Here is a 22,178-nt window from a genome sequence, read left to right as displayed (position 1 = left end):
AATGCTGCATACATGCTAACACACTAAACTAAAGATTATTTTAAATAGAATATGTTAAACATTACTTTATAAATATCAACAAATTAGTATTGTGGGGCATGTTAGCATGTTGATGTTAGCAGTTACCTGAAAGCACCACTGTGGCTAAGCTTCACAGACCTGTTAGCATGACGTGTAATATCTAAGAAAAACATAAACCAATCAGCCACAACTTTAAGACCAGTTACCTGTGTGTGTGTGTGTGTGTGTGTGTGTGTGTGTGTGTGTGTGTGTGTGTGTGTGTGTGTGTGTGTGTGTGTGTGTGTGTGTGTGTGTGTGTGTGTGTACTTGTACTTGTACTTGTACTTGTACTTGTACTTGTACTTGCTACATAGTAAGTATTTTACTAACAGAGTGAGGACATTTTGGCCGGTCCTCACTTTTTGAGACACCTTCAAATCACATTTTGAGGGTTAAGACTTGGTTTTAGAGTTATGGTTAGAATTCGGTTTAGTTTAGGGTTAGGGTTAGGGATAGGCACTCAGTTGTGATGGTTAAGGTTAGGGTAAGGGGCTAGGGAATGCATTATGTCAATGAGTGTCCTCACAAAGATAGAAGTACAAGTGTGTGTGTGTGTGTGTGTGTGTGTGTGTGTTTCTATCATAGACTACTTGATAGTAGACAAAATCTGTGTCGCCAATTGGGATTTTTGGGTCCAAAAGTCACTTTCCCATTGGTCATTGTACTGTGTATATACAACTGGTCAACTTACTACTACTGGTTAGTAAATGGTTTTAAAACCAGTAACTGCTTTTGTAACAGTAACTGTCTATGATAGAAACACACAGTATTCATCATTACTATTAAGCACTGTTATCTGTCATTATTATTGATAACACCATTACCTATACAGCTGTTCCTGGTCTCTCTCTCTTTTCTCCTCTCTCCTCCCCCTCTCCTTTCTTCCTGTTAAAAGGGAATTTTTCCTCCCCCCTGTCACCAAATGCTTCCCCTTGTGGGAACTGTCGGGTTTTTCTCAATAACAAAGTAAGGTCTCGACCTTACCCTGTAAAGTGCCTCAAGATAATGTATATTATGATTTGGCACTATACAAATAAAAATTGAATTGAATTTTTATGTTGTGGCTGATCAGTGTATTCAGGCCATGACATGTAATGCCCTCAAACTTTCAGTCATGGATCCTTGTGCTAAGTAATAAACGTATCAAATCACGACAACTTCAGTGTAATTTCTTGTTCAAAAATAAAATGGAAAGATTTTTTGCAGGAAAGCATAAACTAAGCATCAGTATCTTAAAAATACTGGATCATCTCAGATGCTTTATCCAGGTCTCACAGACATGAGAGTCATCAGGATGTGTGTCAACTAGAAAACAGAATGACATATTGTGGCTTTACTGTGGTAGAAGCAGGAAGCAGCACTCGTGATAAGTTGAGAAGTCAGGGCTGAATTTTACCAAATGAATTATTCTTGTGCAGAGTAATGGGGTGTCTTGTGTGACTTCATCAGAGGCTGTAAGGAGACAGGCCTCTGCTCCAACTTGAGAACTTCTATTTTATGGTACACTGATGTGATTGTGATTAATGATGGTTTATTTGCTCATCCTGTTCAAACTAAGATCTGAAACTGAAGTCTTCAGCACTGGATGGATCATACACCTGACTGACTCCTTCCCAGGAACTCTTGAGCACAGTGTTCCATTTTTCCCTCCACAGCAGCTGCTTCTGTTAGTGTCTGAACACTAAGGCTTGTCCACTTTGCCCTGTCTCGTCTACCTGTCTGTTCACTCTGTTCCTCCAGATCAACAACAAGGCCAATGTGGTCACCAGCCCCAAAGAGCCTGTCCCCACTCCTTCTCTGGTACACTGTCTGCCTGCCTTGCTGCCTGTGATTGCATGACTGTCTGTCTCTGTCTGACTATCCATCTGTCCATACTTTCAGTGACATCTGTCCTGATTACATGGAGCCTTTCTCACTTTGTTGTCGATGGTGATTGCTTTTTTTTTTTTGTGATAAAGCTTAAGAACTACAAATGTCTTTAGTGGTTGTGTAACGTGAGCCATCCATATGCACTTCTGGATTGTCTTATTGCATTGCCACATTGCTGTACATGAGCTACATTCTCCTATGTTGTTGATGATGGCTCTAATGGCAATACTGGGACCATTGCATGTCAGCTGTGGCCAATACATTGTTGCCATAGGTCAAGCCTTTGTTGTCAGCCAAACTGGGGACATCACAGGCTCCTCATTGAGACTTGTAGCGTTCCACAGTTAGAGGAACCACTTGTTTCAGAAGTATTTTCTTCCACTGTAAATACTCATTAGAGAATTTTATATAATAACCTCAATGACTCAGGTGAAGCGAATCCATTTTGACAAAGCATAATGTGCAGCTTGCACTTGCCATTAGCATAGCATATAACAGAATTTGAAGCTGAGGGACAAGATCAATTTGTTGACTAGTTTTTTTTATATTTTGTTTTATTTGTACAAAAGAGAGAGACAAGATTGATGCCAGTCTCATTTGTGTGTGTTAAGTACAGAGCTGTGGCTGGAGTTGATAGCTTAGCATTAAGACTGGAAGCATGGCCCTGTTCAAAGTTTTTTGTTTTGTTTTTTTTTTTTAACTAACACCTTAACACCTCATTAATTGACATTGTGTTTTGTTAAGTTTGTACACAAATGAAAATATAAAGTTGTAAAAGTGAGTTTGATACCACAAAAGCCTGGTCCACCAGATCGAAACCTGTGCTCACTGACTGTATTTAACATTGTGTTATAGCACAAAGGACTAGGCTGATGGATTAAACTGCACCAGCATGCAACATTTTAAATTACCATTTCCACATTTCTGTTTGTGTACAGACTGAATAAAGGAGATACATCACATAAATTAGTGACGTTAACAGATGTTTGTACGTGTGTAGGTGGCTGACCATATCCCAACTCCAGCTCTGTATGTAACACAAAGACATGAGATTGATAAAAATTTCCCAAAATGTTGAAATTTTCCTTTAAGGATTTAGGTCTGGACCACTGATTCAAGTAAGAGGGTTTCATACTCATCTGAACCTCAGAAGTGCCAGTCAACAAAACAATACAATAATCACTGTTTACACAGGAAATTACCAAGACTTTTACTTCTGGAACCTTGGTCAAAGGACTGTGCACTTCTGACAGAAAACATGACCTTCACTGAGGGCCTGTTCAGATCTGCTATTAACATGCGTCTTGGTGATCCAATCAAAATGAGACAGCTCTGAGTTCATCAGTTCACACCTGGCATTGAAATGCGTCTCCTCATGCATCTCGAGTGACCACTTGTGATCAGATCTCCCTTTCTTTCCTCTAAAGGCAAATAAACACAATCATTGCACTGCTCACAGCTCTACAATGAAATTAGGTTTTAGCCATTTGAAGTAGTAAAATATTTGAGGTTCATTATGAAACTGTGGCAGGAGAAATTAGACTGTGGCAGAGGACATCAGTAGAGGAGGTGGTCCTTCAGTGTGGCCCAGGACACATTTGCATTCACACTGCTAAAAGAATGTGGCCACATGAGGCCCTGACCAGTTCAAAAGGTGTGATCAGATCCTAAATGCATCCTGAATGCATCTAGGGTGTGTTCACACCTGTACTTAGATCTGGCAATGTATGATTGGATGACCCAAGTCTCATGTTAATGGTGTGAACAGGACCTGAGAGAGTTAATCTGTAAATAACACAAGCTTCGGGGGTTTTAGTCAAAGTTAGATCATGTTAGATATGTCGGACACAGTGACACAGCACCAGTGTACAGCAATAGCATGCACTGTACTTGTGAGTGGGAAATTCATCCTGACAGTGTACTTCTGTTTCCTTTCAGATTCCTTTCATCTCTTTAAACTAATACAGGTTTATGTTTGATGTCATTTTTGTCTGACGCACATCTGAACCTGTCCTGGGTGTTTAAGCTGGAGACAAAATGTTTGTATTTTACCACTAACAGACCTCATATCTGCCTTTACTGGCATTTACGATGGTGTCTGTTTGGTGTCAGTTATTGCCATCTTGTTGTCAGTACTGGGTAAAATGTGTGTTGTAAGTGTTGATATTCTTTACCTAATGTTCAGGGAATTGTCACAGCTTTCACTGCCATAACATCTGCAGTTATGCTGTAGTAATTCTGTTTTTAGTACCAACTTCCTTTCCCCCAAATGGCAAATATATACCCATACTTCCGTCACCGTTTTTTCCGTCACCGTTTTTTTTCTGTCTTGCAAAATACTTTTCTACCAAACTTTCTTCCTGACTCACTTTTGTTCTGCACCAACGTCTCTCTTCCTACTGCTCATCCTCTCAAATCAGGAGCCTCAAACCACAGTTATCCACAACCCTGCTGATGGAAACAAGGTATACAGCTGATCAGATGCTTGTCCAAAGCTGTAGTTTGCTGCTGACGTGTGCGCCATTTAGAGTAGAGCCTTAATGTTGCTTCTGAAATGTTTGTGTGCCAGTGGATGTTCTTGACACTTTACATGTCAAGAGAAAGCAAAGGACCATGGATTCTGTGAAATATTGCATGCTGTTATAAACTGTTGCATGTCATTTTTAACTTAATGTTGGTCATCTATATTTACAACTGTGTGTATTACTCATTCTGGATATTATGTCATGCAAGATCTTCAAATATTTCAGAATATAAAAATGAGTTTGTGTCATCTCATATGTCAGAGTTTGATACCTTTGAGAAGCATGTGCTGCCATTGTCATTATAAAATCATAGTCAGTTGTACAGTGGTGTGACAAAGGGATTATGCATGCTGTTGGAACATAACAAAGACCATGCAGTACCATGGAAACCAAGGCAAATCCTTAACAGAATAACCTGGAGTCCATCTGCTGTCTGGGAGATTTGCTTGTGCAGATGTATGGATCTACATTATAATGTATAATCCATAAGAACATAGGAACATATGTGCATGCTTCTATTTTTTTGCTTTGTGCAGTGACATCATAGTGTCGTAGCTCATAGTGAAACATAATGAGGTTTTGTGCGTAGTAAGTAAGTTGTACAATCATACATAAAGAGAATGTGCAGCTGTTGCATTCATCACTAATACAACATGTACAAACTGCTGTTTTTTTGTGTTAAATCAGATATTTATCAACAATTAAGTGATATGCAGTGCAACATGAGAGATCCCTGATGCATCAAAGGGATGAAAATTCTGTTTAATGTTGTCTTTATTCTTGTCAACACCATCCAATGTTCCCTCTAAACATTTTTAACTTTGTACCTTTATTAAATGTTATAATGTTTGAAACCCAAATTGACTCTTCATCAGGTGCCTCTGTAGAAGAAATAACCAAAGCATTTTTAGACTCAGCTCCTGGACAAGAAAGAAGTGCATGTGTTTTGCACACTGAAAAATAGGATGGTATCACCAAGTGAATATCTGCAGATGATCAGGCAGGTTACAAACAAACCAGCAGGTTAGCTAAATCTAGTTGGAGGAGAAAACGAAGGCAAACAGCAAAATTTTGACCCACTGTAAACATCCATCACATTTTACAGACCCACTTCCAGGTACATCTTTGACTGACTATACTTTGTGTAGTTGTTATGACTAGAGATTGTGTTGATAGTCAAATCCCAGATTAGCATATAAAAGGATCTGAAGCAGCTGTGGTGTGAATGAGCACTGAGCAGACCAATCTCAGGGAACTCAGATGTCCTGCGTCCTCTGTCTGTTTGTGCTTTTCTGTCAGTCTGGTTATACTCACAGGTCTTTTATGTGTCATTTCCCAGGAGTCCAGTGAGAGTGTCAACACTACCATCGAGGATGAGGACGTGAGAGGTAGGGAGGTTCAGACTAATAAGTACAAACCACCCTCTGTTCGCAGGACCACTCCCATGCACCTCATTAAAAGTCTTTCCTCTAAACCTTTAAACAACAGCTGCCTTTGAAGTTTTACTTTAAGGTCACCGTTCTTTTTTCTCTGTGGGTGACTGGCTCATATTATTACTTGGTTTGGGCTAACCATGTTTTCAGCAGCACCCTTTTGTGTTTGTGTCTATTGCATGAATGTGTTACATGTTGTATCATTACTTGTATTTAACTTTCAACATGTTTAATTTCTCATGGTCTATATTGCTTCAGTTTGCATGTCATGGCAAATATGTACTAAACATGGCTGGACTGCCCACACTGTAGGCCCCCATTGATCCCTGTTTGTGATGATTTAGGTGAACACAAATTTATTTCAGTCATGAAATGGATTATTATGTGAATGTACAATATACAGCGCTGATATTTGGAATCCAGATTTTGACCTTATCACCTCCTACAAGAAAACATGTTCAGCACAACAGAGTGGGGAGTGAGGTCAACTCAGTTTCAACTAACTGATACTGAGCCTGTGTATATTGGTACTTGTGGGCCCTAGGCTCTCAGGGGCCAAAAAACACCCATATTAGCCACATATAGGACAGTAGGTAAGAGAGAGAGAGTAGTAAGACCCCCCACCTACCCACTGCGATAATGATTTATTGCAGTGTTTCAGCTGGACTGAATCGAGATCAAGGAATTTTGGCCCAAGCCTACATGGTAGGTACCCACTTTGCACAGTTGGTATTCCAGCCTTAACTCACTTTTGAAAGTCCAATAACCATAATCTGGACACCTCTGGACACCTGACTCAAACCCTTTGCATTCACAGGAACTTCAAACTTACAATATTTGTGATTGTGTTGTGAGACATGTGACTAGATGACTGCATTGTAAACAACTAGATCTGGCAGATAAAATGCAGGCAGACAGGTAGACAGACAGGCAGGCAGACAGGCAGGTGAACCCCAGCAGATCAGAGTCTATAGCAAAACAATAACGACAGAAGAATGAAGGGAAGGACCTTTGTGCTTCTGTTCAGTGAGGTGAATATTGGAGACATCTGTTCTAATCCAACGAGTGTAATTGATTAGTAATTATGTGACTCTCCATGTTTTCTGATTGCTCACTGCAGCTGTGACCTTTGATAGAACACAGAATCATGTCAGACAAATTAGATTTGGATTTTTCAACATTTGGTACAGCTAACAAAGCTGTTTGTCATTTTAGCATTTTATCATTCCTCCCATTCATGTCCTCCTCTGCAGAATGTGTGTGCCAACATACTGTATGTGCCTACATTCTTCCAGTACATACACAGACCCATTAAGGGACATGCCACTGCCCTTTTATAATGGTCTCCATTGTTATTCATGGTTGATGGGGTTGTAATTCCTCAATGCTTCAGTAACCTTATTCAGCTATGAAATTGCTCTACTTATGTTAGTGTTTGGTACCATGTGTTCTGCTTGAAAAACAGACAATTTTCCCCTCATTTCTCTCCACTATTATTCTTTCACACCATACTTGAATATAGCTGTTCCTCTGTCTTGTATTTATGCTCTCAGTCACACTTCCAGCCTTCAAAGAAGCTTAGAAATCTTTGTGATATTAGGGGAAGATTTTAATCATGATGTCTTTTGTGATTTTCATAGCAGTTCCTTTGTGGAGAAGTGATCTGTCACAGGAAGTGGGAAGATAAAAGTGCAGGAATAGCAATGAGGGCAAATAGTATTTCCTGTTTCTTGAATATGATTCATTTGCATCATGATGGATGGTTTGTGGCCTCTAGATTAAATGGATTTAGTAAAGTGGCCAGCTCCTTCTCTTCGGGAACCTGGTTGAAAGACGGAGGCAGTGATGTTCTTTATAGAGAGGACTTGTTTGTATATGCAACAGCGAGACCAGCCCTATGAATTTGTCCATCAGTGACCAACTGAGTGAGTGATCAAGTTAACCGTTGGTCAGCCAAATGATAAGGTTACATGATTGGTCAGCTGGCTTAGTGTTGGAGTTTCCCCATTGTTCACTGCTTTTTCAAAATGATTTGACATGAACAATCAGTGTTGTCACTTAGCACCTTTGTTGCTAGTTAAAGGCCCCACTGTTTTTTTTTTTTTTGTTTTTTTTTTGGTGGGGTGGGGGGGGTAACAAATCTAGTACCTTTTTGGACAAACCTTTGCTACTGTACTTCAGAGGACAGTCGCCAGTACTCCCCCACAGCCATGAGGTCAGGCGCTCCCTCCTCAGGCGTAACTTTCCATGCTGACTACACAGTAGCTGACATCATTGAGCCTCAAACCTTCTCTCTGAGTGATTATTTTATAAGTAAATATACCTGAAATTGGAATCTTTAACCTGTGTGTTTGGTGATTTTATGAGACAATGTTACGGCTATAAAATCTTGATTTTAGCAGCAGCTTCACTGAGCCAAAACCCCAGGAATCCAGAATATCCTTTTTAGGTTCTTGCAAGAATCTGGATCGTATCTGGAGATTTTTTGATATGGCATCTTACAATACTGTGATTGGAGCATGTCCAGTCCAGATTTCATCATATATGGGTCACAGTTTGAAATATCTGAGCAACTACATCTCCAGATTCTGGGGTATTTTACACTGTGCTTGGAAATGGCTTGGAAGTGACTGCTAGTTAACATGTATTCCTAATGGGCCATATACTAGGTTTTGACCAAGTCTTGTTCCGTGGTCTCTTTATACAGCTGTCATAGCTTACACTTAGCCTCGTAACAAACGTGATATTATGTCAGTGTTGTTTTAGCTTGTTCTGCTGCCCCCAAGTGGCCAAAAACTCATGAAACGCTGATCGCGGATATAACCAAACTTTATTGGCACAAGTAGAACTGTTAAAGTTGTGAGTCTGAGCAGTATATAGACCTCTCACTCTCTCTCTCACTCTCTCTTTCTTTAAATCTGTTCATGACTTTCCTAAACTGTTGGACTGTTCCTTTAATGCTTTTCGATGACGCTCAAGGGATCATCTCATGTCACTGTTGTTGTGCTCACCCGAACATTTTCACTCTGTCCAAACTGATTTGTTCTCAGCTGCTGAAAGAACTGATCACTTTGAACAAATTGTCACTTCCTGCTTGCTTTTCATGTATTCTTCATTTCATGTTTTCCTTTTCTCCATTTTCATTTTTCTTGTCACTCCTGTTGTGTCGATGTGCCGATCTACATTTCCCTCCATCCTCCATTCCATCCATCCTTGATTCATCTCAGCAGACTCTCCCTCCTCCAGTTCCCACGTCTACCACCTGAAGCGCTTACACCACTCCACCTCTTACTTAGACCACCCTCCACCCTCTTCCTCCTCCTCCTCCTCTTCCTCATCCTCCACCTCTTCATCCTCCTGCTGGTACTCTCCTAGCGTTTGGCCCAGTGGTGAGGAGTGCTGCCAGTACATCCTATGGGCACTGGTGGTCGCCTACCTGCTCCTCTTCTTCACATCTTCCTTCCTGGTCTTTTTCTCTGACCATCCTACCATATGCCACTGCAGTCCCCATCACACCCCCACGCAGTGGCCTGGCCCCCAGCATGGGGTGCCCCTGCCAAACATGGGCCCCACCGACTTCCAGTGTAAGTTCCCAGGAGGAAGCTGTGAGTTTGAGCTCCTACTGATACAGAAACAATATTCACAAGAAGTAGAATTGAAGCCTTGAAATTAGAAAATCGGTGAGTTTGTAAACTTTGTACTTAAATTTAATGTATGTTGGTCATGCTAGTTGTAGTAGTAGATATCAATTAAATTCATTAGTTGAACTGACAAAACGACAGTTGTGTCGATGAACAGGAGAATATTATGCAGTAGGTTACACAGTCAAAGAGAACAAAAGGTGTTTCCGTGGAGAGGTTTGTATAAGGGAGCTGTTGTAAGAATCGTCATAACTGAAGGGTTGATGTTGTAATGCCAGAAAAGGTTGGATTAAAACAAATCTCATCAAATTTTTGAATAAAGTGGAATTACCCTGATAGACTGTCCAGAATATTAATTTGTTTTTGTTTTGAAATATTCACTGGCAACTTTTCAGTTCCTAATTAGACGTAATTCGTGTGTGTTATGTGTGTGTTATTTCAGGAAGGTGCATTGAAAAGTACTTATAGTGAGTACAATTGCGATACCTTCCTTTAGATATCAGGGTCCCTGATGAAGGCCACAAGCCGAAACGCATTGGTCAAATAAAGTCCTTCTGTTTACTAACTGTGTTGCTGCAGTTTTGACCTCTTTGGACCTATTTCTTTCTCGATGCACCTTGGAGGTAGGTGAAGTTGTGCTAGAAGCCTTATTTTGTTTGTAGTTCTGTGCTGTACCTCAGGTCATAAATGGGTGGTCCATTAATGTCCCTGAGCAAGATACTGAACCCCGAACTACATAGTGTGGACAAGCAATCTTATCGAGAATGTCTCTGTAGATCTAATCAGCAGTGTTTTGCTTTTTGCAAAGTAAAGTCCACCATGAGTCCAAAAGATGAACAGTGTTTTAGCTGTGTCAGACCTTCTACAAAACCAACCAATCAGAGCAGGGTATTCTGATTTTTGTCAGAAACTGTACAGCGTCATCTTTTGCTGCTGTATAACCGGGGTGCTGAGGATGGAGCTGCTGGTTTTGCTCCTGAGCAGAGAGAAGGGAACATGTATCGCCTTTCAGCTGTTATTCTTCTGGTTCTGGTGTTAGTTGAGGAGATCAGTGCACAGCTCAGACAGCAGCAGACTGTTAGTGTTCAGCTGACTGGGAACAACACTGGACTTGAAGCTGTGGAAGGTAAAAAGGATTTAGTTTGCTGCGTGCGTGCGTGCGTGCGTGCGCATGTGTGCGTGCGCATGTGTGCGTGCGCATGTGTGCGTGCGTGTTGTGTGGAAAATTTAATTCCTTGACACTGACTCCACCATGTTACCAGTCATCTCCATGTTGTACTTTTAGCCACAACAACAGCATTTATTCTTTCCGTTCATTGTCTCCTAGCATACCTACTTAGCATGAAAGGTAATTTTGATGTTGTCATATGTTGAACCATGCTCACTAACTTTCCTACTACTCTGTCCTTCATTCAAATCTATGCCACAGTGTTTTATTTGTGATTTTGAAAATGATGTGACTCAGCTCCTGAACGCCCTGATGTTGTGATGTTGAATTAATGTCGTTCTCATGTTCCACATTGGTCCTTTTTTTAAAACCTTAATCTGTGAATCTTTTGACCATTCTCAGGAGTTTTGTTTGCAGATGTAATCTAACGTTGTCTGTGTCTCTCAGCTCGTAAGCAGGAGATCATTAAAGTCACTGAGCAGCTGATTGAGGCCATCAACAATGGAGACTTTGAGGCTTACACGTTAGTTCAACACTTCAAATATCTGACACACTGACACACACATAATTATAAGTAATACTCAATATTTCAAAGCTTTGCATTAATCGAACCTGCTCTGTTGGTGCTTTATTTCAGGAAGATATGTGATCCTGGCCTCACGTCCTTTGAGCCTGAAGCCTTGGGCAACCTGGTGGAGGGCACCGACTTCCACCGCTTCTACTTTGAGAATGGTAAAGAATTTCTGTCTCTATTTGATGAAGCTTTAAAGTCGTCACGAACAAGGTGAATATTTCCTTCAGATCGTGACAACAATGCAAAACAATAGTAAACATCACTAGCACTGAGTTTACATTTAAAGAGGCAGTCTTCTCCTTTATTATCACCTCCAGTGCTTTTTTATCTTCCACCTGAATACAGGCTACAGGAAGCAATTTTCATATATAAGCACTCCAATAAATGTTTTTTGGCCTTCAGCAGAAGCAGCACACCCACCACAGGGGCAGTGTGGTATTTATTGTTTAATACTGAATATAACCTCCCAAAAAATGTATGTAACAAAAACTGATGACTTGTACCTTTATTATAAGTTTCCACTAGAGATGCCCCGATTGATCGGCTGCCAATCATAATCGGCCAGTTTCCATTAAAAATATATGGGAATTAATGCTTCTAGTCACCGATCACCTTAAAACCCATGGTTGATACTCTGGTGTCTGCAGCTGAGAGAAGCATTGTCTGCTATGTAGTGTAGTCCCATCTCCCACAGGTGCTTGCAAATAAAATAAAATAAATAATTCATTTACGCAATCCATTTTCTTTCACTCCTTTGAACATCACTTCAGTGACTTCATGTCAGCGTGTGGGTTTGAGAGGGCGCTCTTTCAAGTATGTGCAGGCTTCTGCTGCTGAATGATCCTCAGAATCCTCTTAAGATAATATGAACCAAACCAGTAAGTGGGACTGAAAACAACAAACCACCTCAGCAGAGGTAACAGTTGTTGCGTTTTGTGCGCTGATATGTGACAGTGTGAGCAGGATAAACTGATGCAGGTGTGAAATTCAGTCTTTGAAGAGAAAAGAGAAACCCTGTAATTTACGGTTGAAAGTTTTCTGCATCATCAGTGAATCGCCTGTATTTTCTTATGATCATTTGATTAACTGTGAAGTTTCTGAAATGTGACATCCATTTGTTATCTACACTAGCTCAGTATGCTTTGATGAGCACTGACTGATAAAAACAGTCATACAACACTCTTGTGGATATTTGATAAAAATGACATTACATCACATCAGCCTATATTTATTTTTTCAACATGGCCACATAACATAAAGAGACTTAATGATACGAATCCCGTAGATTTGCTTTTATAACGGACTTAGACCAAATGGGGAAACAGTTCAAACAGTGGTAAATGCAGAGTCAGAAATAATCCCATCACAGTGAGTCATTACCACTAGACTTTTACGGTTTATGACTTTTCTTCAGTCTCTTCAGTTTCCTGTTCCACCCCCCTCTCCATCCTCCATGTTTCTTTCTCTTCCTCAGCTCTGTCTAAGGGGAAACAGCCAATCCACACCATCCTGCTCAACCCCCATGTCCACCTGATCGGGGATGAGGCCGCCTGCATCGCCTACATCCGCCTCACGCAGTACATCGACAGCAACGGCATGCCTCGCACCATGCAGTCAGAGGAGACCCGCATCTGGCACCGCCGTGACAGCAAGTGGCAGAACATCCACTTCCACCGCTCCGGCTCGCCCACTGTGCCCACCAAGTAAGGTCACAACAGGAGGTCGAAAGCTCCTCTCCACCCCAACACATGAGCTTCTTACTTTCCTCTGTGTTTTCTTTTGTCTTTGTGTTAATGTTTTTATCTTACTGACCAGAATCAAGTGTTTCTGGCTGTGTTTGTTCTGTTTGTGTAGTAGTTAGCTCACAAAAGCTACTTAACAAAGAAGGCCACAGCCAAGGAACGTGTGAACAGCTATTGGTGAGGATAGATAGATAAAGTCCTGAACTGTTTTTATTCATAATGGTTGATCTGTGAAATGTTCCTTGCTTCAGTCTAGTCCTGTCACAATAACAGATTTTCACTATATGATTGTCGTGGCCAAAGGAATTCACAGTAATGATAGTATCGCCAAATCTATAGACAATGTGATATGTGATATGAATAATGTCATCAGTCAAATTCATATTTAACTTTGTTTATTGTGTGTTTTCTCTTTTTTGGAGAATGAATTGCATTCAGATATGAGTGTAGGCAGGTGGAGAGAGTCTGTAATATTAACTGTACAAAGGTGAACAAAAAGAACAATTACAGCGAAAAAGCAAACAGATCCATAAGACCTGTGATCTGCCATCACAACATCATCATGTGTATTATTAACACAGTAGTAATAGTCTGTACTGGCATATTGCTACTACTTCAGTCTCTTTCTACCCATTTCAACCTGATCAGATTTCCAAAATTTTCCATCCAATCTTTGAAAACGTTGATACATGATTAGAAAAGGCACTTGAGTTTATGTTGCTGTACTGTTTTCCTATAACTGGCTGCCAAATTCTTCTCATCCTTGTCTCTTGACTCCTGCTTCAATTTGCCTTAAATACAAAGTCAGCACTTCATCCATGTTGTCTTCTTAAATTCAATATAATAACAATTTCTAGTCATGTCGTATTCACCACACTGCTGCTCTCAGCTTCTCTCCTCAACAGAATTTTTTTCTTCATTCACTCTTCTTTTCCAATCACCTCGACTTATGGTTTTTTCCTGTAGTGTTACCATAACGTTAAGTTGCCCTCACTCAACACTTCCTGCTTATGTTTCACATTAAAAACCTACATTTAAGCCACTAAAAAGGTTTTTAGCTATGACTGCATGTAAAGATGGACGACACGTCTCCACGTCCTCCCACCCTACAAAATGAAGCCAAAATATCCTGTATACAAGTGCTGCGCTGGTGACGTCAGCTCCTCTTAATGTTTTTACTTTACTTTACTCTAATGCCAGGAGTAAAAACATGTTGGACAGTGATCAGATTGACCAGAACCACATCTGGAAGTGCTCTGGCATTGTTTCCAGCACACTTACCTAATTCACATATTGAGATCTGTAGTATAGGCAGGATTGAAATAACATGAAACCTTATTTATGCCATGTGTCAGTGCAAAGGATCATGGATCAGTTGGTCATCATCCACATAATACTGTACAGATATAGGTTTTGGCTATTGCTTAAATGCCGGTGTTTATTTGAGAATTTACATAAAACTATTGAACTTTATTACAACTTTACATTATAACTAACAAATGTTCGTAACATGCATACAGATCTTTTCCAAGCAATCCTGCAAATGTGATGTAGGTGACACTAAAACATGAAATTGCCATAACTCAGTGAAAATTTGTGTGACTCACATGATATTTGGATCTGCTGATAATAATTAATCTAATTATTATCTTAAAAACTTGATGTTGTAATGGTCTAATTAATATACCATTACAACACCAGATTTTTAAAAATCTTATCCAGTCAACATGATTTATTTCAGGAAAAACATTATCACACCTTTTTTCTGATCTTAAAATAATAAGAAGAAAAGAAATACAAATTCAGTTGTAGCAATGACTTCTCTGGCCTTCCATACAATCCAACTTTTTATCTATCTATCCAATCATTTCATTACATGTGCACAGATGAAAATAACAGTACTGTCACTGTGTTAAAGAAGTAAAACTTTCCTGATCTCCATGGGAAAAATAAAATTATTACAGTTTCTTCAGAGACATCAAGCTAAAGAAAAGGACAAACGATACAAAAAAATTAATAAAATGCAGTCAAATGTTCTGCGTGTTTTCTGGAAGGGGTTTTATGTAATTATTAATCCATGTGTAATTCGTTTTCCAGTTGAGAGGACAATCTTTGACTACAAACACCCTCCAGCCTACAGCAGTCAGCGGACAAGACCCCACCTACCAAGTGTCCATCCAATCCCTGCCCATGATAGCTAGAGCTCCGCCCTCTCAGTGTGTCGTTTACATATTGTTGCTGCTGGACTGAAGATTATTGTATATGTGGGACAAAAAATAAAAATAAAAAATGAGGGAGAAAACTTCAAGTACTGACAATATAATTTTGTAGTGCGAGTGTGTGGTGTTCATTACGGGATATTCTCATCCGCAGCATGTTTTATTACTTGGAGGTTTTTTTAGATCAGTACGTTTTAAATAGAAATGGTTTTCAGAGGAGGCACTTGTTCCAGTTGATTCATTTTTAATGGGCTGGTCAAATATGTGAAACTTAAATCATGTAGTGAGTTTTTCAGTTTTTTGCACATATTGAGGACTCCAGCTATTGTGATGTTTTCGCCTCTTGGCACGATGACCAGTATATCACATTTCTGCTTTTTACTCATGTATGTTTTCAGGATTGCCATCTATTAAAGCTCAGACACAAGCTTGCTTTGTTTTGGTGATGTATAGGTTTTGGTAATTGATGTAAATTGCCCTCTTTGCTCAGTCTTTAGCAGTATCCATATCAACTGAGTTGGCTAATTTTACAAATCTGTTTTCTGGTTTACCGTTGGCACTAAGTATGTTTAATAGGAATTTTAACTACATGCGTGAAAGGGAAAAATCAGTCAAAAGATGTTTTATTTTGTCTGTTTGGACCTCCATCATCACACATCAGCATGTGAGAAGTGTTTCTTACAATAGAATGTAAAGTATAGATACATATAATTCTTAAAGGCCATTCTGACTCTTTCCAGTTAAATCATATTTTCATAAAGTAAGGAGTTAATTATGTGAATTTTATCAGTTGCTCAATTTTGTTTTGTTTACTTTTTATATTGTGATATTGATGCTTGTCCCTCCACTTCTCATTATTATTGCTTTCCTTTAAGCCCTCTTAACCTTGAGTGGTGATTCCTTTATTCTTAATTCCTTTATTTTACCTGTATTGCATGTTCTCCTTGTGTATGCCAATGTTTTACAGCACCATGTTTTACACTGGACAGGATTAAAGTAGAATCATGAAGTTTTTCATTGAGTTTTGCAATTACAAATCAGACTTTTGGCCAAAATTACAAACCAATAAATCACCATTCTCTTTTAGTTATTAATATTTATAATTGTGTTATCATAGTGTCAGTGTTTAGTTAAGGCACAGGGAATTGTTAGCGTCACTTGCAGGTTTATATTAAAACACAAAAAGGGAAATTTAATTCCAGCACGGGGAAAAGAAGCAGTCATGTTCAAAGATGAAGTCACAGGTGTTAACTGATTTTTTGTGTTAAGGATATTAAGATTTTGTTTTTTGGGTTAGTTTTTTTTTTTTTTTTTTTTGCTTTAGTATATAAGTAATGACATCACTGACACGCCACACTTTGTTTTTATCTTTCTAGGATGTGCTGAAATTGCTGATTGGACACTGGTATATAATGTTACAATGGTGGGACAAAACCTGATGTATGTTTAAGAAATATCAAATAAAATGTGTGATTTATGCCAAATGATCTGGCTTCATTTTGTCTTCCTCTCATAACTGTGTTTATATTAATGCAGAAAAACTTGCTGCTGTTTACTGAAAGCTTTGATTAAAGGTGTTCCGCAAGGACCAATATTAGGCCCTCTGTTATTTACTCTATTCATAAATGATATTTATTTTCTAAATCAACATTGAGGTGTACACTTTTATGCTGATAATACCATTTTATATGCCTTTGACTCTACTGCAAACCAGGCCCATATAGGTTAGTTTTAGTGACCTTCTGACCACTGTTATAAACTTAAAGTATGTTCTAAAGTCCACAAAGAGAAAATAATTTTAGAAGAGCCAAGACTACAGATGTACCTTGATCTATTTATACTGCTTTGAAATGTCATAGATACAATATTGCATCAGCAGCACTATGAAATTGGTTTAGATAGCTGTTAAGCACAGGACTTTTCCTGATGGGCTGCTACACAAATTGAGCTGCTGGCTCAATCAGACAAAAGTGTAACATCTGATAGAGACAGAGAAAGGGAGAGAGACAAATGTTATCCACCCAGTGGAACAGGCTGCACAGCCCAATTCACTACATTTTGTTTGGTCACCTCTGCCTACATGCTTACCATTTATGTTTTCAATATGGTTTAAACACAGGCAGCTAGCAGTAGTTTATTTAGCAAGATAATGTATAGATTGGTTTTCTGCTCTGGTTTCATGAGAAATTTGAATAAATCAATTAAAGCACTCAAAGTCTGTGTGATCAGCTCAGATCTACAGAATTTTATTACATAAACATCCAGTGATGGAAGAAAAAGCCACTAAGTATTTACCACTGTACTAACCAGTAGTTATAGAATTATATGGTCATATTTGAGAATCTGAGCTACTTGTTGTAGTTGTGGATTGATATTACAATATGAATTGACAATTGAAATTACAATAATAAAATCATGATTAAATCTGTAAATAATAATTAGACTATAAAATTACAAAATTATATAAATATAATTGATGTGTGCAGGTGTTATTTAATTTATTGTTATTTTTTATTAAGGGTGACATGGGCTGTATGTGATGGTGTGTCAAACGCTCTATAGATTGTCCCACAAAAGTCATGTTCAAAAACTTTTCCCCTCAAACACTGAATTATGGACATATTAACAACTGCACATTATCATACTGTAAGCAAAACTTCTGCCATTTGTCTGTTTTTATCAGTTACAAGTAGCATTTGCAGCCAAATAGATGACAAAATGTTCACTATAATAGAGCAGCAATCCACAAGTTTCCAATTCAAATGTGATTTTAATTATGAAATAAAATGAACCAGTGGTTTGAAAAGAGGGAAATTAATATAAAACTCATAATATGCTTGGAGATGGGGTGTCTTCCGTCTTGAACGTTATCAGCAGGAGAATCACTGTTTGCAAAATATCCTATTCAGTGTGGATTATTACCAAAATCCAAATATTGCCATGTTGTGCAATGCCTTCTAATTATAAACACAAGTTAATATGATTCTGATCATCTAATGTTATTTCATTGTATATATGTTGAAATCATTTTTTTAAATACATTCAATGAAATTCCAGGGTAATACTGATATTATTGGTAACAATGATCCAACAAAGCCAAATTCAAGTACAATAACTTACTGAGTGTAGTGGTTTTTGATGTAGACCTGGTTTGATGTGGTCTTACTGAGACAAGTTGCCCTGTTTTGTGTTTTCACAAATGGAATAAAGGCATCACAAATGGTTACACTTGTCAATCAAGTTGAGGTTTGATAATGAGAATGTTGGGGTTTTAAAACAGACCTGGTCTATTCTGAATGGAGAAAACGCAATGAAATTGATTTTTGTTTTACTTAAAATAAACTATTTGGAAAGTATTTTATAATAGTCCTGCATTGTCCAACACCTCAGTCACCTCCTGTCAGAACCAGTTACACCAACTGCTTTCATTTTCTGTTACAAAGAACAACATCACTTCACATTTGACACATGTACAGTTTTATTGTTCTGCCATGTACACACTGCAGCTGCTATGTCTTGTTAGCGTTTCAGGTTTATTTTTTAGTAATAATTTGATAAAGTCATACATGCCCGCATAGATATTTGCACTGTTAATATGTATATATTGTTATCACCATGGAAACAAGATGCTCATTTATCAAATCAATGGTCTCTTTTTAACATTTCTTTTATTCTTCCATTGAATCACACTCAAACTAAATGGCAACGTGAGGATCCTTTTGTTACATAAAGTCTCAACCGTAGATGAACACCAAACATACTTCATCAGTCTGAATGCATTTCAACCAACTTTCAGATCAAGAAAACCTCATTTTCATTTGTCTAAAGGTTTAAAAGACATTCAAACACACCCCCAGACACACACCACTCTCAGCTTCCACTGCTGGAGTATACAGGGATCACAAATGAATGGCAATAAATAAATAAGGAAGTACAGATGTGGTAACTGAAGTCAGTGGAAATCCGTCTTTGCACAGAGTTTAGCTTGATGTGTCAATCCTTTGAGAGCAATGGTAACAAGAAAAAGTCAAATCGACAGCAACAACAGCAGTTAAAGCAAAGCATCTCTATGTTGTGTGTGATGGCTAAAAACTTGGATAAGTCTGGTGTTAATCTATATTTTATTAGTGTCAACCAATCTCATGAAACGACCAGAACCAACAACGTGTTAGGCCATCTATCAACATTCTGTTGTATCAAGTTTCTGTTTTTTTCTTTTTTGTTTTTTTGTTTTTTTTTGGGGGGGGGGGGTTGCATTTTTTCAGAATCAGAATCAGAAACCATGTATGTATGGATCCTCAAAGAAACACTCCACTGATTTTAAATTGCACCTCATAGTTAGGGGACTTGGGAGACACAAATTCAAAAAAAGAAGAGTCACAATCAAAGCAGCAGAGGCCAAGGTATCGTGACTTTTAGTCGTACACCTCCCATAATGCAATTTGTTACCATCTTTCGTTGGACCTTTTCATACTGGTAAACTCCACCCTTCCAGTTTGTAACTCTGACTGTCTGCTGTAAATTTACAGTCTCCAAGACCCAAACTGAGATAACACTGATGACATCACTATGACATCATCTGGGCTATTTTCTCTGCCTTGCCACAGACTGACTCTCTGGCCACAGAAGACATTATACAAGTGTTTTCACAGACTGAGTGGTATTAACAGAAATACGTGGAGTGCACCTTTAAGTTAAAACAGCTCCACTAATTTTAACTTAAGAAAGAATAATATTAAACATAATGTTCCGTTCATTGTCCTAATATGTGTTGATCATAATGAAGGAACATGTTGTCACCCAGTGCAACTGTGTGGCTCACTGATGTGTTTTTAATACTTTTTGGAAACAGTGGAACTCTATGGCACAAAGGAACGAGATATATCAGGCTCTGATACAGACATGCATTGTTGGTACAGGCTTTTTCATGGGATTTGTTGACAATAAGAAAAATATAGCCAACCTTATCCTTTACAAGGCTTCATGGAGGACAGTAATATGAGCACCGCTGCAGGTGAGGAGAAGCAGCACATGTGAAGGTGGAAGGTGAAACACAGACGACAGGAGCTACAAATACGAGGACAGTCAGGTTAAGTGCTTGATCTGCATCAAAAACATTCCACATCGCTACTTTCTTTCTCAGTAGACACTGTATATACACACACAGAGGTAAAATGTAAATGCATGACACGTTAGGATAGACACATGAACAAAAAAAGGACAGATGCATCATGGCAAGACAAAAGGTGTGCTCTCACAGCCTTTGTAAACAGATCAGCAGGTTGATGTTTGCTTTAAAGAGTCCATGATGATACACACTTTCACCCCTCCCAATTTATTCTCCATGTAACATTAATCTCATCTGTATGGTGGCCATTCTCCAGCTGAGTCGGTGCATGTACAGCAGGTTTAGGTGGACTTACATATTAAATGCTTTGAATTTTTTGACTTTTTTTCCAGTCCAAGCATGACTTTTTCATCTCCTCTATATACATATGTTTACAAGAGTTCTTCAAGAAGAGGCCTGTGCATGAGGTGAAACATCCGATATGCCCCCTGTGATTTTGATCCACCACTGGTGCGTCATACTTTCACCACACAGCAGCAGCCAAAAGGTGAAAAGACACAGAAACACTGAAAATATAATCCCGCAAAAACAAAGGGTGCTATCTTTGGTCACAAAAAGAGCAAATGAAACACAATGTGAAGGAAGGAAGAGTGTTAAAGCACAAAATACTGGGAAACTGTCCAGTGATCAGCAAAGACAACAGGAAGGGGGTCTGGAACATTTTGATCTGAGGAAGTGTACGCCACCAAAGGCTTCGGTGGAATATGTAGGAAGAGGATTCGAGGAAGCAACTACTCAGTTTAAGCTCTCCTCCTCCTCGTCTTCCTCCTCCTCATCTCCTTCTTCCTCCTCATCCTCCTCCTCCTCCCAGTCGTCCTCACAGTAGTGCTGGAGCAGTCGGTGCAGGTGCTGCTGCAGGGCATCGGGCTGCAGGGCGTCTGGGGTGTCGTCCAAACGCTCCAGGTGCACGTGCTTCCCCTGAGCATCCCTCACCACAGTCCTCTTCTGGGTTCGTGACTTATGCATCTGGCTTCTGCAGGGAAAAACAAAAAGGCGCTGACACCACACTGAAGTACCAGTGTTCAGTGTTCATCCTCTGGGTTCACTCTGTCAGGGGTCACCTGGGCAAATAATGTGTGTATTCACTTTCTCTGGCTGTGGAGGACCAGGGTGACAATACAGAATTACGTAAATAAATAAATAAAAAATAAAAGAGTTTGAGCTAAATGAATGTTTACACATGACCCAAAACCAAATGAGCAGATTGAACAGGTTGAGAAACACACACCATGCAACTCTGGCCACGTTAAATATTTATGATAAAATCTGTATTTCAACATGGGCTGTTTTGGTCATCATCCCTCTCATTTAGGAATTTTTTTTCACTAGTTTATTGCATTAGAAGCAGCAACATCACTAAATACAAGTCAGAGAGGCAATCACATCACCACTCAAGCAGGATGTACAGTCAGCCATCACTGTGCAAGTGTTCACTGTGCAATTGCATGTTCATAAACTTTTAGTAGCAGGGTAAAATAGTTAACCCAGTAAGTAGAATATGTAATAAACATTTACAACAAATTGCATTAAACATGCAAGTGAAGCAGATTATATACTGAAACTGGGGACTGGACACTATGTTTCCAATGTAAAATGTCCTAACTGTTTAAAATAATACACTGACCAATGATCAAAACTACAAAAATATCTTGGCTGTAAAAAGTCTAATTTTCCTTTAACAGTCTTCTAATTGCCACTTACCCTGAAAAGTATGAGTCAAAATCATGAAGCTAAATATTAGGAGAGTGAAATCACACCATGCTGCTATGTTTAATAAATGCTTTCGTAATAAACCCCAGTGAGTTTGTGGTCAGTTCTA

At 39.0% G+C, this 22,178-nt stretch overlaps 2 protein-coding genes across 15 annotated transcripts in view; one reads left to right on the top strand and one right to left on the bottom strand.

Annotated features, from left to right (window-relative positions):
• The window catches only part of camk2d1 (calcium/calmodulin-dependent protein kinase (CaM kinase) II delta 1), a 106,545-nt gene extending 89,827 nt beyond the window's left edge, over nucleotides 1–16,718 (top strand). For 4 of the 14 annotated variants that reach the window (XM_071478283.1, XM_071478281.1, XM_071478282.1 and 1 more), the window contains exons 14-20: nucleotides 1,801–1,860; nucleotides 4,350–4,394; nucleotides 5,794–5,842; nucleotides 11,144–11,219; nucleotides 11,334–11,428; nucleotides 12,745–12,973; nucleotides 16,608–16,718. In XM_071478283.1, the coding sequence (XP_071334384.1) occupies nucleotides 1,801–1,860; nucleotides 4,350–4,394; nucleotides 5,794–5,842; nucleotides 11,144–11,219; nucleotides 11,334–11,428; nucleotides 12,745–12,973; nucleotides 16,608–16,617 (564 nt within the window). In that variant the 3' untranslated portion in view covers nucleotides 16,618–16,718. Of the gene's footprint in view, nucleotides 1–1,800; nucleotides 1,861–4,349; nucleotides 4,395–5,793; nucleotides 5,843–11,143; nucleotides 11,220–11,333; nucleotides 11,429–12,744; nucleotides 12,974–15,109 lie in introns of all 14 variants that reach the window. The other 10 variants (XM_071478289.1, XM_071478287.1, XM_071478288.1 and 7 more) reach the window with 4 other exon arrangements.
• Nucleotides 16,719–18,685: 1,967 nt separating this feature from the next.
• ank2b (ankyrin 2b, neuronal) overlaps nucleotides 18,686–22,178 on the bottom strand; it is a 204,049-nt gene continuing 200,556 nt past the window's right edge. The window contains exon 53 of the mRNA XM_071478279.1: nucleotides 18,686–21,332. Within this exon, the coding sequence (XP_071334380.1) occupies nucleotides 21,095–21,332 (238 nt within the window). The 3' untranslated portion in view covers nucleotides 18,686–21,094. The remainder of the gene's footprint in view (nucleotides 21,333–22,178) is intronic.

Source organism: Trachinotus anak, unplaced genomic scaffold (assembly GCF_046630095.1).
Source record: "Trachinotus anak isolate AG129_WGS33_773 ecotype Australia unplaced genomic scaffold, CSIRO_AGI_Tana_v1 ptg000005l, whole genome shotgun sequence".
Lineage (NCBI taxonomy): Eukaryota > Metazoa > Chordata > Actinopteri > Carangiformes > Carangidae > Trachinotus > Trachinotus anak.
This window is presented reverse-complemented; position numbering and strand designations above follow the sequence as displayed.